Source organism: Triturus cristatus, chromosome 11 (genome assembly GCF_964204655.1).
Source record: "Triturus cristatus chromosome 11, aTriCri1.1, whole genome shotgun sequence".
NCBI lineage: Eukaryota > Metazoa > Chordata > Amphibia > Caudata > Salamandridae > Triturus > Triturus cristatus.
In genome coordinates this window covers 1,067,296,598-1,067,318,726 of record NC_140594.1, presented here as the reverse complement: position 1 = coordinate 1,067,318,726, position 22,129 = coordinate 1,067,296,598, and the positions used below count along the sequence as shown (strand labels likewise).

At 38.1% G+C, this 22,129-nt stretch overlaps 1 protein-coding gene across 7 annotated transcripts in view; it reads left to right on the top strand.

Annotated features, from left to right (window-relative positions):
• The window catches only part of KCNMB2 (potassium calcium-activated channel subfamily M regulatory beta subunit 2), a 1,082,301-nt gene extending 1,060,959 nt beyond the window's left edge, over nucleotides 1-21,342 (top strand). For all 7 annotated transcript variants that reach the window (XM_085635406.1, XM_085635408.1, XM_085635411.1 and 4 more), the window contains one exon: nucleotides 20,182-21,342. In XM_085635406.1, coding sequence (XP_085491532.1) covers nucleotides 20,182-20,466 — 285 coding nt within the window. In that variant the 3' untranslated portion in view covers nucleotides 20,467-21,342. The remainder of the gene's footprint in view (nucleotides 1-20,181) is intronic.
• The last annotated feature ends 787 nt before the right edge of the window (nucleotides 21,343-22,129 follow it).

The following is a 22,129-nucleotide window of genomic DNA, read 5'->3' as shown; positions in this document are numbered from 1 at the left end:
TGTTTTCCCCAGCTGTTTCCTACGGGAAAAGGAGGACGATACGATGAACGTCCAGAACAGATTCCAGCTTCAGAGTATCGGACTACAAGACTATATGCTGAAGATCCCAGATTTCGACAAAGTATTCCTTATTTGTTCCATCTTTTATTTGAAAGCGACTTGTCTGCACTGTCTTATGCAGTAAATCACATTTTAAAAAGTGGAGTACATTTACAAAATGTGTCTGCTAAGGATTTTATGGAGAAAGTGCAGCACCGAGATGATCATTTGGAAACACAACTGATCAATCTGATGGCTTGTCAGCGTGGGACAAATGAATATTGGTACCGACGCCATGGTGAACTAAAATGCATGTTACGCAATTTAGGAACACCAACATGGTTCCTTACCCTAAGCTGTGCCGAGTACGCTTGGGATGATTTACTGGATTTTCTACGAGAGGCCAATTCAAACATTAAAAACATCGAATACAAGACAGCAGGAGAACTGTGCTCATTGGATCCGGTTAATGTTTGCAGATATTTCAATCATAGATTTGAGGCTATGATGTCCTTCATCTGCAATAAAAAAAATCCACCCCTTGGAGAAGTAGTGGATTTCTTTTGGAGAAAAGAGTACCAGGCAAGAGGTGCTCCTCATATTCATATGCTGTTGTGGATCAAGGATGCCCCAAAGTTTGGAACAGATACTGATGAAGCAGTGTTATCTTACATTGAAGAATATGCAACATGTGGTATACCAAAAAGCACAGAAGAGAACAAGTTAAAGGAGCAAGTTTTACGTTTCCAAAGTCATCGGTGTGGAAAATACTGTCGACGGAAATACAAGAGCAAAGAAAAATACTACACTAAATGTCGATTTGGATTTCCTAGACCTGTTCTTTCAAATGGAAGAGTAAACAGTTTTATGTCAGCTGTGAGACATACTATCACAAGAAAATCACCTAAGAATACCTACAACCTTAAAAGAAAAGAAGAATCAAAAAATATAAATGACTACAACCCAGTCATTTTATCCATGTGGAACGCTAACATGGATATACAGTATGTAGCTGACAATTCCATTGCTGTTGCACGATATGTAACGTCTTACATTACGAAATCAGAAAAAACAGAATTGAAGGAAATGTGGGAAGAGATTTCTCACGAGAAGACTGTTAGTAAGAAGCTGTACAGTTTCAGTTTGAAGATGTTATCGCATCGAGAAATTGGATCCTACGAATGTTCAGATAGGTTATCTTCTGCAAGTCTCTACTCAAAGTCAAGAAGAATAATTTGGGCAAGTTTAGGCCTTGCAGCAATGAGAAATCGGGTACTGAAATCTGTTGGAGAAATTGAATATTTGGCCGAGAATGACCCAGAAAGTACAGATATATTGAAAACAAACATGTTGGACACATATTATCCCAAGAGAAGTCATCATCTGGAGAACATGTGTCTCTATGAAGTGTTGCAGAACTACATTTATTCACGGAAAGCTGCAGAAGACATTAATAATGGAAAATATAAAGTTGTTGGTGAAGAAGGATGTTTGGTGAAGCAAACCAAAGGAAGTTTGATAAATCACCGGAAGCTGAGTTGCGACACTACCGACAAGAAAGAATTTTACTACTTGGCTCTTTTACAGTTGTTTAAACCATGGCGTACAGAGGATGAACTACTGGGAGAATTTCAAAGCTATGAGGATTCATTTAATGCTTGCAAAGACAGCATACAATGCAATACATTCACAACTTATCTGCAAATGTTAAATGAAGAAATTGAACAGGAAACTACAATTGCAGCAGAAATAGCTAGAGACAGTTCTCAGGACAGCCAAAGTTCAGGAACACACAGTCAAGATCCCCTAGGACAACCAATCGTTGAAAATGAAGCATCAATAGCCATGAATGAAGTGGAAACAGCTATGAATCAAGCTCAAGAAGAATTTATAGACTTAGAAAATTTGGAAAGACAACTGAATCAAGAGCAGCAACAAATTTATGAAGAGATCAAAAACAAAATTGATCACGGATTTCTACATGTAAAAAAAGAGTGCTCATGCACATCATTTCATCCAATCAGGATGTATGTAAGCGGACAAGCTGGCACTGGAAAAAGTTTCCTAATTAAAGTCATCAGAAGCTACCTAAAGCAAAAAACGGATTCTACGTTGTCTTGTGTGGTTACCGCTCCAACTGGGTTAGCAGCATATAACATAAAAGGAATCACCTTACATCGTTTGCTAATGTTACCAGTGGAGCATGAGAACAAAATACAATTCAACAAGCTAACTGGAGAAGCATCCTTGGAAGTTTCACGAGTATTGAAGAAGATGCAAGTTCTCATTATTGATGAGGTGAGCATGGTATCAAACTTAATGCTTGCCTTTGTGCATTTAAGAATGCAGCAAATTTTGAAGACAGACTATGACGTGTTATTTGGTGGAAAACACGTCATAGTTTTTGGAGATCTTTTGCAACTTACTCCAGTTAAAGGACAACCAGTGTTTAATACTGTGACACATGAAGACACGAAGAAGTCATTGGGAAGCATCGGTAATACAAATATTTGGTCCTTCTTTGAGTACAAGGAACTTACAACTAATATGAGGCAAGCAAACGATGAAGAATATGGAAGTATTCTGAAAGATATCAGGATTGGACTACTCACAGAAGCTGGCAAAAAAGCATTACAGACTCGGCTGCTACATAATTTATTTCCAAAGGAAGAAATAGTTGCAGAGAAGATATACAAGAACATTGCAGAAAACAAAAGTGTCATCTGCTTAATGCCTACTCTACGTGAATGCTCAATATTCAATGAGGAGCTTTTGAAATTGGAAAAGGAAGAGATCAGGAAATTGGAAGCAGTGGACAAAATTGAGGATGGAAGAATTACTGTCACAGTAACAGGCAAACTGAAAAATAAATTGGACTCACTAGAGAAGAACATCTCCAAAACAGCTGGATTAGAAAAAAATCTATATGTTTGCATGAACTGTAGAGTGTTTTTAAGGAGAAATTTGGATGTTGAGAAAGGTTTAGTTAATGGAGCGATGGGAAGAGTTGTGGGTTTTATTAATTATCAGAAAAAAGAAGGAATTGAATGTTTAAAAATAAAATTTGATCAGATAGATGAAGTTAAAGATATTTGTCGTTGTACAGTTCGTTTTATGCTTGTGAAAGACTTATATGTACGTAGGAAGCAGTTTCCGTTTTCTCTAGCATATGCTGTAACTATTCACAAGTCTCAAGGATTGACTGTAGATTGTGCATTTGTGAACATTGGTTCAACTGTGTTCAAAGAAGGTATGGCATATGTTGCTTTGTCACGAGTCAAAACATTATCAGGTTTATTCATGATAGACTTTGAAGAATCAAAAGTTAGTGCTGATACAAATTGTGTAAAGGAGTATAATAGATTAAGAAGAAGCTATGCTCCTCATTTAGGTCAGTATCCTGTGTTGGAGAAACGTGTAGTTTCTCGTAAAAGAAAAAATGAGAATATCTGTAGTGAAGATGTAGAGAAGAGGAAAAAAAAGAGGAGTGATGTAATTGCAAGCAAAAAGAAAAAGGAAAATGAAGAACAGGTTGTAGGATGTCATTTTGAAAATAGCTCTGGTGTCAACTGCTACGCAAATGTAGTGCTGAATGTTGCATTTTATCTGGAAAGTTTGCAAGAGCAGATAATAGTAAATCAGGGAAAAAGATTCTGTTCAGAGCTGAGTCTCCTTTTTCAAAAGTTGAGTAAAGATAAAACTCAAATAGAAAGTGCTACTGACATTAGAAAACTTTTAGATGTATGTTCAGGACGAACACAGTTTTCTCAAAATGAACAGCAAGATGCACATGAATTTTTGATGTATTTTCTTCAGGTAGTGGAAGAAGAAGGAGTTCCCATTGACATTTTTTTTGGTCTCTCTTATAAATGGGAACATAGTTGTGATAATTGTTATAATATATGTGGCTCTATTGTTGATAATGAAAGGTTTATTTATTTGACATTGCCAGAGAGTAAAACAGTCACTTTTGCAAAATTAGTTAAAGATGCTAATCATAGCATGAAATGTGGTGAGTGTAATTCTGACATGTTTTCAACATTAATTTTAAAGGAATACGGACAGTATGTAATTTTAATGATGCAACGATGTCGAGCTGATGGTTCAAAATTGGATACTTTAATAAAGAAGTTTACAGGACAGCAATTATCAATTTCAGGAAAAACTTTTGTAACTGTTGCAATAATTTTCCATGATGGACCTACTGTTACTTCTGGACATTACACAGTTTATCTAAAATGTGAAAAAGGCTGGACACTGTGTAATGATTCCCAATTGATTTTCAAACAACGTTTGCCTTTTGATTTAGCAAATTCCTATCTAATCTTCCTGAAACCTAAATTTTAGAGAGACTTGGCAAGATCTGGACAAAATAATTTTACCATTTTACTGGATTACCATTGCAATTTTGTAAAAAAAAGATTTTTAAAATTATCATTTGGCCTAATGGAAAGATAACCAATTGTAATGTGGACTTTTTTAATTTTTAATGCAATTTTGAAAAACCAATAATTTAGAGATTATCGGTAACTTCTGCACATTTTAAATTTTGGAATGTTATTGGACTGCCATTGGAAATTTTTTCAAAAATGATTTAAAAAATTACTATTTGGCCATGTGGAAAAGTAACCAATTCTATTGTGGACTAAATAAATTATTCAAAAAATTTTCGTGATCCAAAATGTTACAGAGAATCGGTGAGATCTGGACAAATTAAACTTTAGAATTTTATTGGATTTCCGTTGGAAATTTATTCCAAAAAAAAATTAAAATTACTATTTGGCCTAAAGGAAATGAAATCAGATGTATTTTGGAGTTATTTGAGATATAATATTGTGATTATAGTTCTGAAACAAACATATCAGACGGTATTTTAAAGAAATAAGTATTGGTATTAGATGATATTTTTTTACAATATTATGCATTTCTATAATGTTAAGTTTAATTAAAAAAAGAATCAGGGCTTTTTTAATACAATCTTTGTGATTGGTATTTTTTTTTGCCCGCTGTAAAATGATGAATGCAATTGCTTTCACAATTTATAGTGAAATGCAATATATTCTGAAAACAGCAAAAATAAGGCAAAAAGATTTTTTGGTAAAAAATGTAAATATGTGTACTGTATTATAAAATGTTTAAAAAATATTAATACTTTTTTCTTTTTTTCCAGATAGATATAGAAAATTTTCGAAAACTACAAACATTTTTAAAACTATTTTTAAAAAAAAGAAATGAATAAATATTTTTTCAGTGAGTATGGTAAGTCAATAATAATAATTGTAGTCTCTCAAGGACAATGTAATGTGATAAATGATTTTTAGTGTTTTTTTTAAAAAATAAAAAAAAAGTACGCGCACCGTACGCGTACGGTAAAAAAAAAAAAAAAAAAGTTTTTAAAAACATATGTAAAAAAAAGATGAAAGATAAGGTTGGCTCTTAAAAGAACCGTTGTGTTCATGCAGGGACAGAGGAAAGGAAGCATGGGAAAATTATTCAAAGCGACAAATGTGCTGATCTATTTTGTTGTTCACTAGGGAAACACTGGTCTCCCTATGGCAAATTAGATCTTTACAAAATGTGCAATGAATATCAACCTTCCGAAATCGAGGGTTCATTTCCAGAGGGCCAGCAAAAGGAGATTCTCCCCCCACAGATGAAGGGCTCACCTGACCTGCAGAAGAAGGAGTAAGCCCTGCAGGTGATGGTCCAGGCTGAGCTGCTGTGGATGTACTGGCTCGTCTTTCTGAAGAGTTACCTCCAAAAAGATGACCATGTGTCCTTCTGTGTACATCCTGGAGGTGTCTCTTCATGGTGTGATTCCCAAAGGAATACTTCCTGTTAGGATTACCTCTAGAAAGTACACGCTGACACAGCTTGCAAGTAACTAAGGGTGCATTCACCTTTTGCTGGCCTTCTGGAAAAGTAAAATTATCCCAAACATAAGAAGGCTTTTGTTTCCTCGATCTCTGCCTCAAGACAGTGCTGCTAGTGCTAGCCTCACTCTCAGAAGAGCTCTGCTGTTCTGCCATCGTATCCCAAAGACAAACCAGCTCCTTCTCCCAAGGGATCACAAGCAGAAATGAGGGGAATGGGTGTGGTGTAGGAGAGTTCTAGAACTGAAAGTAGTTTCAACCAATCAAAAGTTGTGTTTCAAGATCACATGACCTACCGTACGCTTACGGTACGCTTACGGTACGCTTACGGCAAAAAGTACGCGTGCGCGTAAAAAAGACACGCGCTTGCGCGCATGCGCATAACAGTCACTCCCCGGCACTTCCGCGTAACGTGCGCGTGTGGCGTAAGCGCGCACGCGTCCCACGCGCAGTACGCGCGGCTACGCAAAGTGCGTAACTATACGCAAGCAGTGTAGATAGATTACGGACGTTGCGTAAACCGTACGCTTACCGTGAGCTTACGGTACGCGTACTAAAAAAAAATAAAAAAAAAAAAAAAGAACTGGAAATAAATTTTACATGTTTATTTTAAAAAATATATTAAAAAAAAATATTTAAGGATTTTAAAAATTAAAGCATAGTCTTTATAAAAGGTAAGAAAATTAAATTAAAAATATGTTTGAAAAAATTGAAGAATAAAAAAAAAATTAGCATTTAAAAAACCTTGCAAATTCACTGAAAAAACCATGGGTTTCACACACGTTATAGTTAGGAATTAGCATTTAAAAAACCTTTGAAATTCAGTGAAAAAACCATAGGTTTCACACACGTTATAGTTAGGAATTAGCATTTAAAAAACCTTAGAAATTCAGTGAAAAAACCATAGGTTTCACACATGTTATAGTTAGCTGGACATTTTACTCGTAAAAAACCAATGAAATTGCCCCGTTATAGTTAGTTCAGCTAACTATAACTCGCGCGCCCGCAATGCACTGCTGATGACGTCACATATTACATCACTCATGACATGGTCAGTGACATCACTCATGACATCACTGATGACATCTCAAATGACATCACTGATGACATCACTGATGACATCATCCTTGTGATAGAGTGGCAGACCTCCTCTTCCCTTAATATAACCTTTGACACACACATTCAAAAATAGAAACTACAATGTTCAAAACAATGGACATACCAATACCAGTTAAAACAACCTTTTCAGTAATTCTAAGATCCACATACACATCCACTCATTCACCAACAGTCCAATTCAGTCACTCATACATGTACTCACTCATCATATGTACTCATACACCTATACATCCTGTTACACAATGCCACTCATCCATAGAGTTACTCACACACATAGTCACTCATGCTAACAAAGAATCAAACATACATTTACTTGCATATACAGTTATACACACACCACCACACTTACTTCTACGGAAACTTACACATACTTAGTCTTTTAAACAATCACTTATAGAAACACATACTTATTCATACAGGAACTCTTTCAATCTCTCACTCTCACATATACTCACATATATACACCAATAGTCACATATACTAGTTTAAAACATATGTAGTTACTCATAAAGACAATATTGAGACAGTCATTCACTCACTAACACACCCATACACACACTCATCCACCCATACAGTCCTGCACACATGCTGTGTTCAACCCATACAAACAATGAGTCACTCATTCATGCACCTATGCACTACGTAATACCCCCCACCGAACCATGCAGACACTCAGACTGATACTCAAAAAACCAACTAATAACCTATATAGACACCCATGTAGCTACTCACCAACCCATGCAGCCACTTATACACAAAGTGAGAGACTGATACAGATATTTACATATTTAAACATTACTCACTAAGCCATGTATTCACTATGATACACTTAATCAGTCAGTTACACAATCAATTTTTCAAAAACAAATCATCCATTTAGACACTTATATACCCATTTATTCTTCCATCGACCTTGAGATATACATATATAAAACATATTTAATTTTCAGAAAAACACACATTCACTGGATGATGTCATCAGTGATGTCATCAGTGATGTCATTTGAGATGTCATCAGTGATGTCATGAGTGATGTCACTGACCATGTCATGAGTGATGTAATATGTGACGTCATCAGCAGTGCATTGCGGGCGCGCGAGTTATAGTTAGCTGAACTAACTATAACGGGGCAATTTCATTGGTTTTTTACGAGTAAAATGTCCAGCTAACTATAACATGTGTGAAACCTATGGTTTTTTCACTGAATATATATATAGACAGACATACATACATATTATATATATATATATATATATTAAAAGTACATAGATGTGGAGTTAATCTCTACTTATCTCTACAGTAAAATATACCCCGTCACTCTTAAAAATTTAAGTTCCAAATGTATGACCTTGATAAGTTAGTCAGAAGGACAGGAGTCCAATATGTCACAAGAAAACAACAGAGATGTGTACATACAAAAATTCTTCAATTTATTCTGTACAAAGATTTTGCAAAGCATCTATATAACAAATTCTGACAGGACTGTATGCACCACAATTTTGGAACAGGTACAGATGGAAGGACATTCCCTACAACATAGTGACATAAATCAGTCACTCCTTCTGTTTATATATAAATATATGGGATACATGTCATAACTTACCTTTACGATATTTTGGCCTTCAATTAATATATGTATATATATGAGTGTGTATATATATATGTGTGTGTATCTATATATACATATATATGTGTATATATATATGTATATATATATACATATATATATATATTATCTACTGGCGGTCGCCAGTAGATAGTTATAGTTAGGACCGAGTTTCCATAGGAAATCTCAAAATTCTATTTTGAATAACTTTGGCGCCGATTGACGAATCTTCGCGAAATTTTCAAAACTAATGGGGCGCTCCGCTCCGCTCCTACCCTGAAAGTCTCGGGGTGATTCGTCAAGCGGGGGCCGAGAAAAAGGGGGGGTCCCAAAACACGTTTTCCCCATGGATTTTTCCATAGGGACTTTAGTCGCAGCTACAGCCCGAACGGCTGAACAGAATTACGTGAAATTTGGCAGAGAGGTAGCCATAAGGTCCGTTTGGTGCCTTTTGCAGGTTTGGTGTAAATCTGTTCAGTATTTTCTGAGAAAATAGCATTTAAATCAATATATATATCTATATGCGCGCAGCGTGCGCACAGGGTGCGCGCACTCGGCTGTCCGCGAGCGCACTTCTGATTGGTTGTTACATCTTAGTAAACATTCGAATCGGTCGAAACCAGGAAGTGTCGGCCGCCATTTTGTCTCTCGCACTGAGAGGGGGGTTAAACACAAAGGAGAAAAACATGTAAAGGGGGCACGCTGGACAGTTCCTGACCCCCTAGCAGGGGTCAAGGGGTCCCAGGAGGTCCCCCAAGGGCAATGAAAAAAATTAAAAAAAAATCGGTAAATCGGCGAGTGCGCGAAGCGTGCGCGCACTATAGAAATGAAAAAAAATCCGCGCGGTTCGCGCAGCGTGCGCGCACTGTATAAACGCTTGAAAACCAAATCGCAATGTGAATTCCCCCGTGTGCACATGCTGCGCGCAGCGCAGTGTGTGTTCATGGCTTATCAAACGAGTAACAGTTTATAACAAAACCATTAACATCAAAGCGTATCATGTGTCCTCCTTGTGCGGACGGTGCGCGAAGTGCACCGTGCGTACATGGCCGATTAAGCGTAACGTGGGCGCGCGGTGCGTGTAGCGCACTGCGTGCCCACCGTGCGTGCACGGTGCGCAAAGTGCACCGTGCATGCACGTCACTAACTGCGTAAAGTGGGCGCGAGGTGCACAAAGCGCACCGCGTGCTCACCGTGCGCGCACGGAACGAACTGCGTGAAGTAACTTAGCATTTAAAAAAACGTACAAATTCACTGAAAAAACCATAGGTTTCACACACGTTATAGTTAGGAATTAGCATTTAAAAAACCTTGCAAATTCACTTAAAAAACCATAGGTTTCACACATGTTATAGTTAGCTGGGCATTTTCCTCATGAAAATCCAATGAAATTCCCCCGTTATAGTTAGTGCAGGCAACTATAACTCACGCGACCGTAATCCGCTGCTGATGACGTCAGATATTACATCACTGATGACATATGTGTCTTTCTGAAAAAAAATATATATATATATGTATAGCTAAAAAAAAAAGGAAGAAGACATGGGTATATAAATGTGTAAATACAGTGATGTAATATCTGACGTCATCAGCAGCGGATTACGGTCGCGTGAGTTATAGTTGCCTGCACTAACTATAACGGGGGAATTTCATTGGTTTTTCATGAGGAAAATGCCCAGCTAACTATAACATGTGTGAAACCTATGGTTTTTCAAGTGAATATATATATATATATATATATGCGCTCCACACAGTCTCGTCGTAACGGGAAAGAAGCTCGGACTCCAAAGTTGAATGCAGTTACGTTTATTCACACAAGTGCAAAAACGACGCGTTTCGCCATTACGGCTTGGTCACGCTCGAATACACCGGAAATCATTGTGGTACATATACAAATTCATTAAAAGACGGACTACTACAACTGGAGGAACCTGATTTAACAGTCGCGGCCATCTTGTAATGGTATAATGCGTAAAATACATTAGTCTCGAACCAGTGCATATATCTCTAGTGCAAAATGACATCATGTTGGTACAATAATCAAGAACAAAATAAGTTCATGTAAATAATACAATCATCAAATACAACTCGTGTGTCGCATGTCATTTGCCAAAGTGGGCCCTCCCATAAAGTGGAGACCACCGTGCTAATTCAGTAAAGTTGCATCACATAATGCCGCCCAAGTGGGCTAACGAGCTAAATAGTAAACGTCTGAGGGTCAGTAATGCAAAACAACGACCACATGTTATTGCAGGTAAAGTTGTCACTTGCCCCAGTGGGCCCTGTCACAGACTGGAACACACCGTATAATTTTAAATTCAATAAAGGTGCAATTTGCAATACCGCCCAAGTGGGCTTACGAGCTTACTAGAAAACTATCCGAAGGTCAACAACCCATTAGTGGTTCAAAACACATATGACACCCCGATAAACAGATCCCACCCAATACTTTGTTGAATATAAAAAATTCCCTGTGATGAATGCATCATCCTTCAAACAAAATATTCATGTTGATTAAAGTTGTTACACCGTCTGAAATACAAACAAATATAAAATTCATAAAAACCTTGAAGTTGACTGACTGGACAATATTTTTACATTATTCTTGCAAATGAATAGCTAATTCTTCGCTCATGTTGAGCCCTTTTGGGGCGAGGCTCTCAAAATCCACAATGTAACGGGATTCTAATTTCCTTAATGACAATTCTCTGTTGCCCCCTCTTATCCCCAAATCCACTGAGTCTATTACCACCATGCGTACCTTTGTTTCATCTTGAAAGTGTTGTTCCGAAAAATGTCTAGCTATGGGATACAATTTATTGTTGTTACGTATAGCCCGTAGGTGTTCTAACACACGTTTCTTGGCTGTATGCTTGGTACTCCCAACATACCATTTTGCGCATGGGCAAATTAAAACATATACACAATGTGTCGTGTTGCATGTCAGCTGTCTCCTGATGGTAAATTCCCTTCTAGAATTCGGTACCTGCAGTTTGTTGCAATCCACACTGTTCCTACATGCCTTGCACCTACGGCAACATTTGAAACCCACTTTATCTGGACTGCTGTCATTGGCCATATCTGTGATGTAATTATGGCTTAATACATCACCCAGAGACCGTCCCTTTCTAAACGTAATCTGGGGATTACTACCAAGATCTTTTTTAAGGTGTTCGTCAGTAAGTAGCACATGCCAGTGTTTGCGAAATATATTCCTTACCTCAGTTGCTTGTCCTGAGAAGGTGGTAATGAATCGTACTTTTTCTTCCTTGATTTCTTTTGGTTTAGGGTAAATGAGTTCATTGCGAGTTTTAGTTTCTACTCTGGAGATTGCATCTTTCACAGTTTTAACACTGTAACCCCTTTCAATAAATCTTTGGCACATGGTTGTTTCTTCACTCTTATACGCAGCAACAGTACTACAATTCCTCTTGGCCCGTAGCAGTTCTCCATAGGGGATACTCCGCACCAGATTGTGTGGGTGACTGCTATTGGCATTGAGGATACTATTGCCCGCAGTTTCCTTACGGAATAATCTCGACGTAAGTTGGTTGTCAATTACTTCCAAGCGGACATCTAAGAACTCTATTGAGTTCTTACTGATATTTTCCGTGAACTGTAAGTTGCAGGTATTGATATTCAATTTATTGATAAAGATCCGTACTGAATCTTCATCCCCACACCAAATAAAAAAGATGTCGTCAATGTATCGCAGCCACAGGGCAACGTTGTTAAATTCTTGCATGGTAGCCACCACCTGCTCCTCCCACCAGCCCATGAACAAGTTCGCGTAGCTGGGGGCAAAGCAGGTTCCCATGGCTGTGCCCTGTGACTGCTTGTAAATGGTGTCATTGAAAATGAAAAAGTTGTTTTTGAGACAAGTCTCAATCATTTCCAATATCATTTGGGAGTGGTGAAACAATGAGATCGATCTGGTCCTGAAATAGTGTTGAATGGCTAGTAGCCCCAAATCATGTTGTATACTAGTGTACAAACTACTGACGTCCAAAGAGACCAGAGTGTAATCGGTCTCCCAATGTATGCCATCGATAATAGTCAGAAAATGAGTTGTGTCTCTTAAATAAGAGGGTAAAGCAACCACATATGGTCTGAGAAAATAATCAATGAACCTCGAGGTGTTCTCGTATAATGACCCAATAGAGGACACTATTGGTCGTCCCGGCGGGTTCTGCATGTCCTTATGAATCTTCGGTAGAAGATACAAAATGGGTACTCTGGGATGTGCACAATAAAGATAGCTAAATTCCTCTTGTTCTAACAGTCCTCTATCTTTCCACCCAACCAGCATTTCTCTGTATGTAGTTTTAGATTTCAATACCTCTGCCATATTGGTCTTACAATAACATTTCTCATCCTGTAGTTGTCTCAACCCCTCAAATAGATACTTATTTCTATCCAAGACAACCACATTCCCACCTTTATCCGATTGGCGGATAACTATGCTGCGGTCTGCTTTGAGGTTATCTATGGATGTGATTTGTTTAGCTGTGAGATTTTTCATATTCCCTGATATTTTGTTATATCTCATTCTTTGTAAATCACTTAGTACACCTTTTTCAAATATATCGATTGCTTCACATTGTACATTAGGGAGAAACACAGATTTAGGTTTAAATTTGCTTACAGGGTTTTCATCTAGGTTCTCACCCCATGTATCCCACTCAGGCATAGACTGACTCACATCGACATTTCCTGTCATGTTATGTAAAGCATGCAATAGTTCAATATCCGACATATTAAGATTGCTTTCTTTGTGTTTGTCACTTACAGTTCCTTGTTGACGAGGTTTGGTATTATACCACTTCTTAAGCTTGAGTTTTCTTGAAAACAGGAATAGGTCAATGCGGGTTTGGGCGTAGTTCATATTGGATGATGGGCAAAAGGTCAGGCCAAGAGAGAGGGTCTTGATTTCTTCACTCGAAAGTGACCGTTGTGATAGATTGACAACTGTCATATTTGTTGAGGTTTCTTTCCCCTTGTTGTCATTCCCATTGGGGTTCTGTCTTCGTTTCCTCCTCCTCTTCTTGGCTTGTTTGTTCCTCTTGTTCTTCCTTTGTTGCCTCTTCCTCGCCCCCTCTGAGTTCCACTGTCTTGTTGGAACTCTGTCCTGTTTTGATTTAGTAGCTGGAACTGTAATAAAAAATTGCTCGCTCTTGTTTGTGTATCATTGCTGGTTTCTGGATTGGTGCCGGATGTAGATGCATCCGATACGTTCCCATCCGAGACGTCGCTTTCACTTATTTCCTCCATCGTGCCCACATTGATAGAAGGGATTGACTATAACTCACGCGACCGTAATCCGCTGCTGATGACGTCAGATATTACATCACTGATGACATATGTGTCTTTCTGAAAAAAAAAAAATATATATATGTATAGCTAAAAAAAAAAGGAAGAAGACATGGGTATATAAATGTGTAAATACAGTGATGTAATATCTGACGTCATCAGCAGCGGATTACGGTCGCGTGAGTTATAGTTGCCTGCACTAACTATAACGGGGGAATTTCATTGGTTTTTCATGAGGAAAATGCCCAGCTAACTATAACATGTGTGAAACCTATGGTTTTTCAAGTGAATATATATATATATATATATATATAGATATATATATATATAGATATATATATAGATTAAAAGTAGATAGATGTGGAGTTGATCTATACTTCTCTATATTCAACCACCCTCTCGTTATTTTGGACTTGGTATTTTGGCCATGATACCATGATATTTTGGTTGCGCAAAGCTTTTGTTGTTAGTATTTTCACATACAACTGCAACATAAGTGACTATAGAGAGGGAACATTTGTAAAAATTGCACTACTATCTCAATTGTGTGGCTTCCATAAACACAAGCACCTTCCTGTCCAACACTCCATGACTACTGCCATTGGGTGCTGCCCCAGCTTAAAGTTTGTGCACAGTCATCTAGGTGCTCTTGAGCAATTTACTCTTGTAAGTGCACTGATGAATTTATTTCAAAGTAGAGCATGTTGATTTGTATGGTGACTGCCCTGTGTGTAGCCTGCTCTTCCTGAGCAGGATATGGTTTACCTTAAAGATTGCTTCTAAGCTTTCCCATAATGCACCTGGGTCAGGCTCACTCTTTCCCATCTTAATTCAACACAGTAAGCACTTGGCAATTTGACTAATGGATGGTTTTTGGTACGAGCTTTCCACTCTGTAAAAATCTGCCTTGGAGTGCAGCCAAAGACTATTCCAAAATGAAAGGGTTTTTAGAGTTACTTTGTGTTCACAACTCCACTATTCCAGTTTCCATCCTCAACGCTTCTATGGGTGTCTCTAATCATTACAGAGTTGAGGACACAATGTTGTACTAATGGAGGTGAAGAGATTCCTACTACCCCACTGTGCTTCGTGTTAAAATGCAATGCACCACTTAACATCGCTCCAGCACTTCCCTGCTCTTAGTGCTGTACGCCCTCCAGCAGGGGAAGCAGATAGCTAGATGGGATGGACTCAGGAATAGACCTATCCAGCTTATGGGATTTCTTTAGGAGAAGTAGCTTTATTGAAACCAGATACTTTGACATGAGTATGTTATTACTAGGATGTTAGGCTCGCAGTAAGTACCTACTATTTCACATCGGGGTCCCTGCGTTCCTGGCATTCAGTGTCATATCATCTACTAAGTGTAGTATAGTGATTGGTTTATATTGTTCATATATAAATTGAACAACATAGGCGCAAGAATGAACCCCTTTCATAACTCCCATTGCATACGAAAGGGGCTAGGTAATTGGCGGGAAGTCCCGTATAAGACTTTCTCATTTGCAGCTTCATGAAACTCTTGCATCATGTGTAGAAGAGGACCTCTATTTCCATATATTGTAGTTTCTTTGACAGGAGACCCCTGCTGTCTCATTCAAAAGCCACCCTCCCTTTCCCCAAAAATTCTTGTAGGGGTGGGCTCCCAAGGGCTTCTCGAGACATCGGGGAGGGAGGCCACGCGTACCCCTTTTTTTAAGTTAGCTGCAATTTGTGGCATTATAAAGACGAATACCATTTAAGAGACCTAATTTACTGGAAGGAGTAGCCATGTGGCGTGTTAGACCTACTCCAGGACTGAGCTAGAGTACATTTACTACTGCTTTTGGTCCTTTTTAGCTATAGTAACTTTAGAATTGTAGTTTGTGAATAGGAGTGGGCTTACTCATTTGTAGGAGGATGCAGGGCCCTCCCTACACCCTTCCCTAACACTCTCTTTTCTCCTCCCTAAAGCTCCTCCCAGTTAGTAGTAAATATTCCACATTTTCCAGCAACTCCCCCTCCACCCTCAAACATTGACTACAAAATCAAAGGCATATATGTAAGGAGATCTCTGCTGACAAGGCGGAGTTCTTTGCACATAAAAGAAAAGAGAGGCAGAGAACGCTGCATGTAGGTTAGCGAAGAGCATTTTGGAGTGCATCTTTAGTACTGTTGTAGAACTACTAAATGCACTACGAAATACAATTTGTGCATAGGCCCCTATGATTTAAATAAGGTTCTGCTTTGTCTTAGGCAATGTGAATTGGTGGTTACAGGAGTACTTTTAGATCCTTTTTTGGCTGATAGTTGCCACTCCAGCCACGTATTAATAAGCTTCTCTTATCTTTCCATATAAGTATGGATTGGCAGTAAGTCACAAAATTAGACCTCTCATGGGGACTTCCAGGGTGGAAATACACAGTTCTTAGTCAAGGTGACAGAGGGCACATGGAAAACTGGAGAGTGAACACACAACCATCATGACCCGCACAACATAACAAAGTCTAACATAGGCTCAAGCATATCTCTCAAGCATTTTAATATTGAGACCATTTTTTCCAGTTTGTTTGACTTCACTAACTAAGGAAAGACAAGCTACCATCATCCAAAGATAAAGGGTGTACTATACGAAAGGTAGATTTGAGGATGAATGTAGAAAATTATTATTTGTATTTTTGAATGAGTTGAAGCATTACTGATTACACTGCGGGGTCCAGCTTGTCTTTAGTAGGAAGAATATAGTTTATGATTACATCAATTTTCTCTAAGTGATGCACTTGAAATCTTTGTCTGATGGTGGATATTGATTTGATCCTCAGAATCACTATCTATCTGTAATTTCTTTCTAAAATTGTGTATAGATTGTTTGCAATTTGTAAAACTATTTTACCAGTTCTGTTACTGTGGCAAATATGAATAGGGATTTCGATCGGTGCCTTCAGGATGATGAAAAAAACATTAAATGCTGTAATCATGCAAGGATATGGGGAAAGCTTAAAAACTAAGAAAATAGTCAATACCGTCCACTGATAGAAATACCAACCACAGAAAAAGGTTTTTTTCTGAACAATCTTCACATTGCTCAGTAGTCCTGACAGACAGAATTTAGCCCACTGTAATGTTAGTTTTCGAAAATAAAATGTTTTAGTGATTATTGTTTTTGTGGCTAAAAGTACAAAATATTCATTATAGCCTGCTACTGAGGACTATACCAGTTGTTAAATTACCTGATTCCAAGTTATACACCCAAGCAGCAGGCGAGGGCCTATAACAAGGGTGATGCACTTTAGCAAAAGCTATAGCTTAAGGCAGAAGCGCTATAAGGCTATTAGAACATTCCACCAACTTAAAGCAGAGTGTACTAAATTAAAAAAGGAGAAAGACAAAGACAGGCATTGGAATGTTGGAGCAGAAGGCGTATACCATTTATTATAAAGACGGAGCAACTCTATTGTCTTCAATGGAGCTCTCAAGATTCCAATGTTCTAATATTTGTTATCACAAATGTATGACTTTTCAATTTGCAGCTATTGATAATTGGAAACAACAAACAGAATATTACCTGTACACATAGCCTTAAAAGAATGTTTTCCACTGAGGGGTTAACAGTGGCATCAAAGACAAGTGTGGCAGAAAGTGTGCCTTGTCTCCTGCCATTTTCCCACACTTTTCTCTAGTCCCGACACCATTTATTTTTTATTTATTTTATTTTTTATGTATTGAGCTTTATACAGCATGAACATGAACCTTACAGGTATCAGAGCGCTGTACATCATGGAGGATAACAGAAAAACGTATACAAGTGGCCCTTTCGGGGACCAAGGAGCTCTACATCAGGAAGAAGTAAACACATAGGAGTGTACAATTGCGAGAGAATAATAAAAGGAAGTTTTAGGATGGACATAGGTTGGCGAACGTAGAGTCTTGTTTAAAGTCATCATAGAGAGTAACCAAGAGTTTATAATGTGACCCTAATAGCTTGTAGATGAGCAGGACGGAAAAAGTCTATGGAAGGTTACTTCTTCAAAGGGGATGGAATCTGGTCATTAGAAGATGTTTACCACTTTGTTTGAATAGGGCAGTTGAAGGACTGGATATGGTCTCGGGAGGAAATGAGTTTCACATTTCGGGGGCAATTCCAGAGAAGGAGCATTTGTAAGTTTTCTTTTTTTTTATTTGAAGGGTTTCAGTAGAAGGCAGCCTGTGCTTCTTAAGGATCAATTTTTGCCTGTTAGGACAAGTTTCTTGGCAAGGTAAGTTGGAGTGTTGTGATGAAGTGCTTTATGAGTTAAGCAGGTAATTTGTAGGTGTATCTTTGCTTCACGAGGTAGCCAGTTCAGAGTTTTGTGATCTGAGGTGATATGATCACTTGTTTTGAGCATATGATGAGTTGGGCTGCTGCGTTAATAGTTGCCTTCAGAGGAGGCAATTTTGCTTTAGAAAGACCCACAAGGGTATCACTACCATAATCTAGTTTGGAGATCACTAGCGCTTGAACTGCTGTCTTGAGATCAGTAGTCGGAATGAAAGGTTTTAATTTCCTTTGAACCTGCAGTTGGTAGTTGGCACCTCTAGAGGTGCTGCTGATGTGATCCTGCATGGAGAGGTGATTGTCCCTGATTAGTCCTAGCAATTTGGCTGAAGTTAGGATGTGTGGGGTACAGTTCAAGGCTGTTAGATCGTCGAGCCGTTCTTTGATGTTTGAAGTGTGGTTGGGAGGAGAGATTAGGAGGAATTCAGTTTTGAAGGCGTTAAGTTTGAGGTGGTTACGTGCCAGCCAGTGTTGAGTTTTTGTGAGTGTGTCGTTGAAAATGCTGGTGTCTTCAGAAGTGCGAATTTTAGGTGGAGTTGCGTGTCTTCAGCATACATATGGTATGAGATGTTAGAGAGTTGAAGGATTTCAGTCAGGAGTTCCATGTGCAAGTTGAAGAAGGTGGGGGACAGTGAGGAGCCTTGGAGGACACCAGTCGTGAACGGAGTCTGGATGGATAGAGCATGGATGAACTTAACTTTCCGAGTTCTGTTGTATAAAAATGAAGAGAACCACTGTAACACAATCTCAGATAAGCTAATTTTGCATTCTAATAGGTTCAAAAGGTTCTTATGTTTAATTCATTTGATTCATTTCTGGTCAAGAAGTCTCAGGGCATCATCAACTATATACAAAGGTACCCTAGTTTTGACTCCACCTCTTTCTCCCAGCATCCTACACTTCCTTTTTCTTTATCTGGCTCCTGCAGGTTACTTCTCATCCCTTATTTCACCTTTTGTCAATGTGTTTCTATCTTGGCCTCCTTCTCCCTTTTCATCCCTTCTCTCTCTCTTGCTCTTGGTCAAAGCCAGATGATGTAAAATAAGTCTCAGACTCCAAAGAGGAATGCTGGTGCCTACCGCCTGCGACCATTTCCACTGATTAAATAAGAGAGATGGCAGGAGAAGTGGTGTGCTTTTGGGGTCTGCTGAAGCATTAGAATATAACTAGATGCCTTAAAAAAGTCAGTACCTAGACCAATCTAGAAAACAGGTTATTATTAGAAGTAGGATTATTATTACTATTAATTATAATGATTGTGGTAGTATTTGTACTATTTTTGTTATCGTTGTTGTTATTGTTTTTATTTCTCAATTCACCCTTGTTGCTGTATTTACTCTTTATTTCTAAACCCCCCAGCCATTTTTTGCTTGTAAAAGGACTCAATTATAGTTTCCAATATGTAATGGCGCGTTAAAAATATTTAAATTAAAATATTAAAAATGATTGTTAATGAACTTTGATTTCAAGTACAAAGAGGCAAGAGCCCTTTCAGGACACTAAACATGACTGGAAAAACACCCTGAAACAGAGTCCATCGTGGTGCAGTTCTTTGAAACACATTGGAAGTCTACAATGGCTTTCAGCACATTCTTATGAGACTAGTTGTATCTGTACTACATGTGTTAACACTAAGTGCAAGGTATGTTTTTATTCTCAAGCGCCAGAAGTGGTGTAGGCCCGTATAAATCAAGTGAGCTGCATTCTCTGTCAGGCTGCAAATGTAAAACAGTCCCTTCCCTAAGGATGCATATCTCAGAGCGATGTTCCTTTTAAAAGATGTAAATGCAGAGATTCTCAATTAGAGCCCGTGGAACTGGAAATATGTTTTTATAATGGAAACCAAGGCCTCTGTGCCTTCCCTGTGCTTTATGTTTGCAATTATCTTATGAAAATGATTCTCTGTGTATAATTTCTACATTTTCTTCCATTTCTTTCAGTGCTCTTACATACCCAAGTGTAGAAAGAACTATGAGGAATCCATGTCACTTGTGAATATTATCATAGAGAACTTCAGAAAATACCAACACTTCCCTTGTTTTTATGACCCGGAAGGAGTTCAGAAGAATGTCATTCTCACTAAACTTTACAGCTCCAATGTGTTGTTCCACTCGCTCTTTTGGCCCACCTGTATGATGATTGGGGGCGTGGCCATTGTCGCCATGGTGAAGCTGACGCAGTACCTCGCCTTCCTCTGCGAAAGAGTCCATCGGATCAGCAGATAAAACAAACTAATTGATTTTCAACAAAATACTGTTTTTCATTCTTCACCAAAGAACCTTAAGTATGTAACGTGCAAGTCTGTTTCTAAGTTCCTTAAAATATTCTTATTCTTATAAGTAGAGCAATAATTACAAAAGCTGTTCTTTATGCAAACATGATGTCATTATTATGCAGAAGAAACGGATACTTGTTTTCATGATATTGTTTCTTGCGGAAACTAGTACTAATTTGTGTTTTTAGCCACTCTTGGGCTCAGTTTGCCATGCTTGTTTTTCACTGGATGCAGTGACAGCCTCTGTACCTGACTGCTATACAGCATACTGTGTTCTATCCTTTATAGGGATTGCTTGAGCTGCTGTTTTGAAGACATTGGCACTGCTTCACAATAAACAGGCATCCATGCTGCACATCCTGTGCCATCCATCCGCCCTCCTGATGTTAACACTGTTGTCTCCTCAAAATGCACTTTACAAGGAAGGATGGAAAAATGAAAGGAATGAAGGGAAAAGAAAGACAAAGGGAGGAAGAATGAATGAGAAAAAGAACGAGAGATGAAAAGAAGGAAGGGAAAGAAAGAAAGAAAGAAAGAAAGAAAGAAAGAAAGAAAGAAAGAAAGAAAGAAAGAAAGAAAGAAAGAAAGAAAGAAAGAAAGAAAGAAAGAAAGAAAATAGAAAGGGAGAATGGATGAATGCAGGAGTAGATAAGGAAGGAATGATGGTTGAATGTATGAATGTTAGGGAATGAGGGAGAATGAGTGGAATGAAAAAAAGAAAGAAAGGAAGAAAATAGAAAGGGATAATGGATGAATGCAGGAGCAGATAAGGAGGTAATGATGGTTGTATGGATGTTAGAGAAGGAGGGAGAATGGGTGGAATGGGAAAAAGAAAGAAAGAAAGAAAGAAAGAAAGAAAGAAAGAAAGAAAGAAAGAAAGAAAGAAAGAAACAAGAAAGAAAGAAAGAAAGAAAGAAAAGATACAGATTGGTATAAAAACAGAATGTAATTCAAAATTCAGAAAACTTATAAGTTGCCACTGCCACAAATTGATTTCAAAGGAAATGTCTTTAAAGCATTTGCAATATATTTCCTTACATATTGTTTACTAAAGCTATAGCCAAAAACATTTAATTTATTAATCAAACTGAGCCCTACACAGTCGAAAGAGATGGGACCAGAGTGCTATTATGTGTTTGGTATAACATTTGTCCTTTAGTGCTACCATATCACTGTAAAGAAGAAAAAACACTGTCAGCTTTTTTTATTTTCTTTTTTTTTACTTGCAAAGTTTTCTATTTTTTACTGGATTAAAAAGCTCTCCGATATATAGTCAAGTATTGTAATTTTAAATGTTTTCTTTATACAACGGACAGCGAGCATCGTAGCAATGTATAACACTTTTATCTGGATAAGATCATAGTATCAATTGATACAGAGCAACGTCTGCCCCAAGAAGCTTCGACGTGTGGTCCTCAACCTGATCAGACCTTTGGTGTTGCATCATCGGACTGAAACCCATTGCTGCTGTATATATGACTCATGGAAATATTAGGGAATATGAACTTTTATACACTTTCTGATCTTACTCAGTGTGCAGGGCTGCTGAATTGTGTAAATTCACAGGGGTGATGGGATCGAAGGTGATCAGCCAATGAGAAACTGAGAACATC